Source organism: Asparagus officinalis, chromosome 6 (assembly GCF_001876935.1).
Source record: "Asparagus officinalis chromosome 6, Aspof.V1, whole genome shotgun sequence".
In the NCBI taxonomy this organism is placed as follows: Eukaryota; Viridiplantae; Streptophyta; class Magnoliopsida; order Asparagales; family Asparagaceae; genus Asparagus; species Asparagus officinalis.
Genome location: NC_033799.1, coordinates 321,072 through 329,171, shown reverse-complemented (window position 1 = coordinate 329,171; position 8,100 = coordinate 321,072). Strand labels below are relative to the sequence as shown.

Here is an 8,100-nt window from a genome sequence, read left to right as displayed (position 1 = left end):
CCTCGGCATCCATTGCCATCAACATATTCCTGTTGGGCTCCATTGATGCGCAGTCTTTTGTCAGGTTCGCGGTTTGGACTGCCGTTCTCTTGGTTTACTACTTGTTGTTTGGCCTGCACGCGTCCTATGATACGGCAAGGGCCTCCGAGGCGGCTGCTAGATCTGCTTCTGCTGCTGCTGCAACCGTTAAGGCTTTGGAGGAGGGTACTGCACAATGCGGCTAACATTGATGCATGCTACTCCCGATGCAACAGCGTTATAATTGGTCTTCCAGCTGGCTAGCTACACCTAAATTATCTAGGGACGCTACTTCTAATTAATTAGACCCTTTTTTTTTATTTTAATTTTTTTTATTTACTACTTGATTTTGGATTATTTTATCATATTGTGGATAAGAGTTTCATGTACTGGCGTTGTTATCTGCATTAGTATTAGGGCCTGTTTGGTACATTTCCGAAAAAAAAAAGAAAACAGAAATAAAGAAATGAAATGATTTCAAGACATTTCCAGTATGTTTCCCAGTTTTTTTTTCTTCTGTTTGTTTCACAGTGAAATCAACCCCTTGAAATGTATTTCTTTGTTTCCACAAGTTTGTTTCATTATTTAAAAACAAGAAACCATCTCACTCTTTAATTTTCCATTTCCAATGTTTGATATGCAACACAAGAAGAGTTGCATGTGATTACCATAGTGAGCTTACCGCCCACAGCAAGGAGTACAAACTTCACCGCAAAAATCCCAACGGATAAACAGACCAACGGTCATATTTTTAAAACAAATGGCAAGTAAAGATCTGGCAACGGTCAGGTAAAAAACCCCTCTACATAAAGTGCACTTGGGTGAGTCTTTTACAGTTGCAGCAAAGCTAGAGCCTCTTCAAGACATTGGGGCTTCATCAAAATTCAATTACCCAAGAGCCTTCTGAAATTGATAGTGCTTAGCCATGGCAACTGCCCAAAGAGGTACGCACAAATCTACTGACATAAAATGCTTTTGCAATATACCAACTCCATTGAAGCAGTGCAAAGGTGGTGCAAACAAGGGGAGATTTTTTTGGGGTTGTGCCAAATTCCCAAACAGATCATGCAAATTCTTTAGGTGGGCCGAAGATGAGAAGAAAGAAATCAAAAATACGGAAACCAGGAATGAAGAAGCTTCAGTTCAAGCTGTGTCTGAATTAAAAGAGCTGGAAACAAAGCTTTTGCAAAGAGAATTGAAGAATGCAATTGAACAAGTTGAATATATGAAAAAATATATTGTGGTTTTGGGGCTATTCAATATTTTCCTTGTTCTTGTAAACATTGTAATCTGCATCTTGAAAATATAATGACAATGTTTTGTGTAAACACTTGGGTTATAAGATATAATGCAACTTGAGCACATATATATCTTCAGAAATTGGTCAGCATGTTTGTATCAAAATTGTGCTCAGGTCTACGTCAACTTCATCACATATTCATCACCAAGCTTGCAAGACAGTGTTGGCTGCATTCCACAAAATGGATTGCCTCGCCATATCATTGCATGCAATTTATCCTGGATTAGAATATCAGAAAACATGACATTCATCACTGCACAAATAGGGGCTGAGCAAAACAGAAAAATCCTTCACAACAAAGCTTCATTGACCATCTGAAACCACATAACAAAAAACACTCCGTAGGGACTGAGCAAATAGGATCGGATCAAAACAGAAAAGCCATATCAGAACCAAGCTACATTGACCATCTGAAAGTATACAAAATCTTGCCCAGTAGGGACTCAGCAATTAGGGACTTAGCAAAACAGAAAAAACCAAACCATGTCAACACAAGGCAGCAACCCATCTAGCAAGAATCACTCTGCAGGGACTGAGCAAAACCAGATTAACCAGCTAACAAAAAAACACTCCGTAGGTACTGAGCAAATTGGAACTGAGCAAATGGGAAAAGCCATATCAGAAAAAGGCTACATTGACCATCATCTGAAAGTTTTCAAAATATTGCCGAGTAGGGACTGAGCAATTAGGGACTTAGCCAAACAGAAAAAAACAAACCAAATCAGCACAAGGCAGCAAGCCATCTAGCAGTCAAAACAACACAAGGCACCAGCACAACTAGCAGTCAAAACATCTAAAGGCAACAAAGAATAAGTTGGTTATCAGGGGTTAATAAAAAGCTAATCCAGTCCAAACAGCATGGTTCAACAACCAAACAATATTATGGGTATGAACAAGTGTTTAGCTCATGCAAGAGTCAAAACAGCAGTGAGAAAGAATAACAAAATCAGGTCACAACAGCAAAACAATAAAATCAGGGGACTGAGAATTTTTATTGACCATCTGAAAGATAACAAAAAACACTCTGTAGGGACTGGGCAAAACCAGATTAACCAGATAACCAAAAAACACTCCGTAGGGACTGAGCAAATTGAAACTGAGCAAAACAGAAAAGCCATATCAGAAAAAGGCTACATTGACCATCTGAATGTTTACAAAATCTTGCCCTGTAGGGACTGCGCAATTAGGGACTTAGCCAAACATCTGTAAAAACCAAACCAAATCAGCACAAGGCAGCAAGCCATCTAGCCGTCAAAACAACACAAGGCACCAGCACATCTAGCAGTCAAAACAGCACAAGGCAACAAAGAATAAGTTGGTTATCAGGTGTTGGATCTGGAGGAGGAGGAAGAGAGGTACTCTTCAAACTTCTGTTGATCGAACTCGTATTCGATCTCTTCGTTCACCCGGATCTTGAATGCCGGTTGCGTCACGACGGCCTCGGCAACGAGGCCGTTGGCTCCCACTATGGTCGCCAGCTTGTTTTCGTCAAAAGTTGCCTTCATCATTGATTTCATTAAAAACTTCAAACGTTACAAATGAATTCAAATAACGAAAATAAAAATTATAACTTTCTTGAAAATAAACACAAGATCCGTTTATCGTCTCTTGCTTACGCGTGGACTACCTGGCAATCAGATCTGATCCAGAGCTTCGTCGATCCGCGAGGAGATCTAGAAACTTGAAGCGCCTATCTCGATAAAAGCGAGATATTTGCTCTTCTTAGTATTACCACAACGGGATAATACTAAGGATCGGGTACGGGTGATGTAGATCTGACGAAGAAACTCTCTTGCGTTGAAGTGCTCGATCACTCTTCACTCCGGCAGGGCTTCGCCAATTCTCCAAAATTCCAGATCTGAAAAAATGAGGCCTAAGGCTTGTAATTGTAGGCATGAGGGGTTGCGGAGCGGTTAAAACCACTTAAAGGGCCCAAATCCGCGCTGAGACACCCTTGGGGTGTCTTGGCTTGGCCGAGACACCCTTGGGGTGTCTCGGCTTGGCCCCCTAGGGTGTCTTGGCTTGGCCGAGACACCCCTGGGGTGTCTTGGCTTTGCCTAGACACCCCTGGGGTGTTTCGACTTTCCCGAGACACCCCGGGTGTCCCAGTTCAGCCTGAGACGCTCCGTTGCGTACGTTTGATTGTTTCCGCCGTAGATTCTTCGTCCGAACTCGGATTTGAGTGATTCCAAGTGCGTTGGAAGCTTGACAAGGAGTTCTATCAGCTCCAATGGTTGGATTATCTGTAGAATGAATGAGACACGAAGGGCATTGTTCCCTTTGTAAACATTGCGGGGCTCCCGATTAGCCCGCACCTTCGTTATTCCGGAATTCTGTCAGCTCACGTAGTTCGTCGATTCACTTCAAGCATTCACCACTGAACTGTTCGTGGAGACCTATAGGCAATTTTCGATGCCCACAGATACCCCCTCCAAAGCGTTCCGGCCTTGTTTCTTTTATAGAAGAGGCTGGAATACTTTGGATGTGATTGGTCTAGCCTTCAGTCGGCGTAAAGGACCTGCAGTTAGCTTCAACTCTTGGCTCCTTCGATTTTCGGTTTATTCGATGCTTTGACGAATAGCCGAAGTTCTTCCGATACCAGGTTGTAATTGTGATTTATTGAGGGGCTAAATTATAAAAGTACAACATCTATAAATAAGGGGTTATGGTCCCTAACCTAGGGTTACATTCTCTAATTCTTCACCCCCATCTAGAGAGAGAAATTCGGCTATAGAGAGAACCCTAAGGTTAGAAGATCCAAAACCCAAATCAAGTTTTCATCTATGGATTTCAGGTATAAGCTTCCGCTCCTTTGATTCTTGTTAATCTCTTTGAATTAATCATGGCTATATGGTTTTAGATCTCAAGTTTTATGATTCAGATCTAACAAAATTATATAAAAATCTTTTAATTGGGGAACCCATTGAACCAGCCTATGCTATTAACCCACATAATTAATTGTAGAGACTCTCTACATCATGTCTGTTGTCATGTTACAATCAAATCAATGATCGAATCAAATGGAGTTGCGGTAAGGGGCTGTTTGTTTCTTCGTTTTTGGGTGGGAAAGAGCCCGAAAGCTGCCACAGATGGGACTGCTGTGGCAGCTTTCGAGCTCCTCATATTCATTTATTAGATAAAGTGAATTAACATTTTGAAGATATGTAGGGTTCATTTTACCTCATTCCATGTATCAAAGCTCTCGGGATCCAGCATGATTGTTTGTGTTGCCTCATCCCAACCTGCACCACTGATATTACGCGCAGCCTGCATGTCTTGATACCAAGAACGAATAGTTTTCATGTGGTTAACAACACTCTTGGTAGCAAATGATGTACCAAAGTGCTTGTTTACTTCAGCGGCCGCCATTGCAAAGGCATGTTGCTTAAAGTTTTTGTCTGGTTTAAGGCCAGACCTTGCCAAATTTGCCAAGAAAGGTATGAGCACGTCATCGTGAGCAGGGGTCCACCATCTGGTTGGGGACCCAGATGAAGCTGCTTCACCACGTGGTATTTGTCTTTTCTTGTGGGCCAAAGACTTGAATTTTTTGGGTGAACTAGCTGAAGTGGCAACATTTTCATCCCTTTCCAACCGTTTTTTGCTACCTGAATCAGAAGTAGTCCCTGTAACACTTGTTGGGGAATGAAAGTAACCGGAGGAATTGGAGCCTTGAAATGGTTGTGGCAAAGATGGAGCGTTACTGAGAATGTGCATGTAAGATGAAAGGGGGTGTGGCATAGGGAAAAAGTTACCATCGGTATTCGGAACATTGGGAAAACCAGAGGGTGATTGCACGAAGGGGGAGGATGGCTGGAATATTGGGTTGAATGGGTGATTGAACCCACTGCTTGATGGAAGCACGGGAGAGGGTGGTTGGCTCCTAGCTGTTGGGGCGTGAGTGGTTGTCCTCACATTGGCCAAATCATGCACAGCATTGTTTGCATTTTCAGCCATATCCTATAGTGCAGAAATTAATATGTTAGTCCAACCAATATTAAGACGGGCAAATTTTAAAGTGACTTCTTTGGAATGGAGCAAGTATAAATGATGTGAGACACATGAAAGAATAATACAAAAGATAACTAAATAGTATTAAAGCACATGACATAAGAGAGGAATACAGGATACCCTGCACAATAACAAGATGTAGATTGATGCCCTAACCAATAAATAAGTCACACAATTGGATATAACCAACACATGGTAATGTAGCAACAAACACAGAGTGCGCAATAAGTTACAATAACCACAACCATAATAAACTAAGATAAACTACAGGTATCATATAAAATCACACCGCAGACTCAGTCGTGTCACCATGTCGGTATTTATTACAATAGTCAATCCACATGTCCAACGCGATTTGATCTCTGCGAGATCTCCATTCATCCTTTGAGGCTCCTTGTTGTCTAACACTTTGTGACTGCAAGAAATCAATAACGTTGTCATCTTCATTAATGCCTGATTCAGTATCATCCTCACAAATGTCGATATCCTCATTCAACAAGTCATCGTCTGGGTCCACTGTTGCAATGTAGTTATGGAGAACCGTGCATGCCAAGACAATATCAACTTGGGTCTTGAAGGGGTAGTGGGGTTTTGATGTGAGAATCTTGAAACGATTCTTCAATATACCAAATGTAGCTTCAATCCTTGACCTCAAAGAGGAATGTCTAAGATTGAATAACTCCATCCTATTTTGAGGTGTTCTCCCTGAAAATTCCTTTAGATGATAACGGACGGCACGATACGGGGATATAAATCCCGGCTGGGTTGTGTACCCCGCATCACAAAGGTAGTATTTACCTACATAATGCAAAGTATTGTAATGAGATATGACTTAGTAAGTATTAGTGCGAAATACTAGTCTATTGAGCATTTATTCCCTGAGTTTTTGCGATTGTTACCCGTGTACACCCGTAAGCCATAAGGTTGTGGTCTAGATAAGGCATCTTGAAGGATTCTCTACTAGTCTATTGAGCATTTATTCCCTGAGTTTTTGCGATTGTTACCCGTGTACACCCGTAAGCCATAAGGTTGTGGTCTAGATAAGGCATCTTGAAGGATTCTATAATCGTTAGCCGATCCCTCCCACCCAGCTAGAACGTAGGTAAACATTTTGTTTGGTGTGCAAGCCGCAAGAATATTTTGTGTGACACCTTTGCGCCCTCTGAAACGCACAACAAGTGAGGCAGGTAGCATGGCATCCACATGTGTACCATCTATCATACCTATGCAATCCTATAGAATTCAACTTGCTATGTTAATGTAATGATTGAGCAGTTAAGAGATTCATTTGCGCTAGTAGGTAGAGTGGTTGTTATACCTTGAAAAAAGGATAGAAAGATGGATTGTTTTGGATCTCGTGAGGCACCTCATTTGGTGCTTGTTTCATAAATCGCCCTTGTATGCACGAAATTGCTTGCAATACTCTGTTGAAGTATCGACTAACGGTCTCCCCCGACCGTATAAATTGCGTTTTCATCATACGATTTTTTGATTTATGACCCAAAATATTCAACGTTATAGCAAGCTGCTCCTCTACAGTTATAAATCTTGAGTCCTTCAGGAGATAATTTGTCCTCATAGTATGGGCTAGTCTAAGAAAAGCACCCGTCCGCATTCTAACAAAGTTTTGACAACTATCACTATAACCGTGATAGATGCGGCGCATTAATTCTGCCCTAGTTTTCTCCTGCCTTAGTCTTTCTGCACTCCGTCCAGATCGTAACGTTCTGCGGCGAGCCCTCATTCTCCTCAAAAAAGTAACCACCAGAACCATGACCGATAATGCAGCCCCAGTACACATTCTTATAACGCTCTCTTCATCAACATAATCACCATCCATCTAGACAGTATTGCTTAGAAATTAGAAATATACATAAAAACAAAAAAAATTCCTACGTAAAAAAAACAAAAAAAATTCCTACGTAAACAGCTACAAGTTATGCTTCTAGTAGTGCTATTATCTTCAAAATACTCATTCTACCACTGCTTTAATATTAGCTCGCTTAACAAACCTAATCTATGCGCGCACGTTAGTTACTAGGGTATACGAGCAAAAGCAAACAAGAATTAGCCCTTCATTATGATGCCCACTTCTTCCGAATATGCAACAACATGATTAAATATAGCTAAAATACATATTAAATGTGATTAAATATGGCTAAATTTGATACAACAACAAGATCTACTACAAAATTAAACCCGGAAATTGGGGAAAGTGGTGATTTCATATCGGAAAACCCAACGCAAATTAAACCCTCACTTTTCAGAAAATGAAGATCTCCTCTCGAAGACGCAAACCCTCAGTTTGTGGCTCCAAGAAAACGATAAATAGCTTGCTCAACAAAGCTAATCTACATGCTATAACAATTTCTCCACAGAAATCACCAATAACCGAGCCTGAATATTTCACAAGCTTTAAAAATAGATGAGAGGAAAAATATCTGCAACGAAATTAAACCCTCAGTTTTCAGAAAATGTAGATCTCCTCTCGAAGAAGCAAACCCCTAAATTACAAGTTAATTTAAATTTTGGAAAAAATATTGCCAGTTTAAATACGGAGAAACACTGCCCGTGTTGGCCTCAAATGGTGAGATCAAGCTACTAACTGCTACATAAACCAGTTTTCATCTTCACAATCAAAGACGAAATCAAAAGTCACATGCATGCACCAAAAAAATCGAATGCTGCTTTGGCTACAAAGGAAAACGACCAGTGGAAAATAAAGCAAACCTCGAGATGTTTTGACGGCCGGCGAGACCCCAAAAACAGGCAAC

The 8,100-nt window shown here is 41.0% G+C and overlaps 2 protein-coding genes across 2 annotated transcripts in view; one reads left to right on the top strand and one right to left on the bottom strand.

The window, feature by feature from the left end:
• LOC109845416 (cationic amino acid transporter 1-like) overlaps positions 1-491 on the top strand; it is a 4,230-nt gene extending 3,739 nt beyond the window's left edge. Inside the window, 1 exon segment of the mRNA XM_020414665.1 lies at positions 1-491. This exon segment is cut by the window's left edge and continues 22 nt beyond it. Within this exon segment, the coding sequence (XP_020270254.1) occupies positions 1-224 (224 nt within the window). The 3' untranslated portion in view covers positions 225-491.
• On the bottom strand, positions 5,610-7,166 carry LOC109844645. The gene is made up of 3 exons (XM_020413760.1): positions 6,645-7,166; positions 6,331-6,559; positions 5,610-6,124 (listed from the first exon to the last, which is right to left on the bottom strand). The coding sequence occupies exons 1-3, from the start codon at positions 7,164-7,166 to the stop codon at positions 5,610-5,612; spliced, it is 1,266 nt and encodes a 421-aa protein (XP_020269349.1).

Bases quoted from the DNA above. Each gene is read 5' to 3' on its own strand.
- LOC109844645 (XM_020413760.1), bottom strand. From the start codon at position 7,166: ATGGATGGTGATTATGTTGATGAAGAGAGCGTTATAAGAATGTGTACT. The intron at 6,560-6,644 runs GTATAACAACCA...TGAATTCTATAG, and splicing joins CTTTCTATCCTTTTTTCAAG to GATTGCATAGGTATGATAGA. The intron at 6,125-6,330 runs GTAACAATCGCA...TGCATTATGTAG, and splicing joins TGGCTTACGGGTGTACACGG to GTAAATACTACCTTTGTGAT.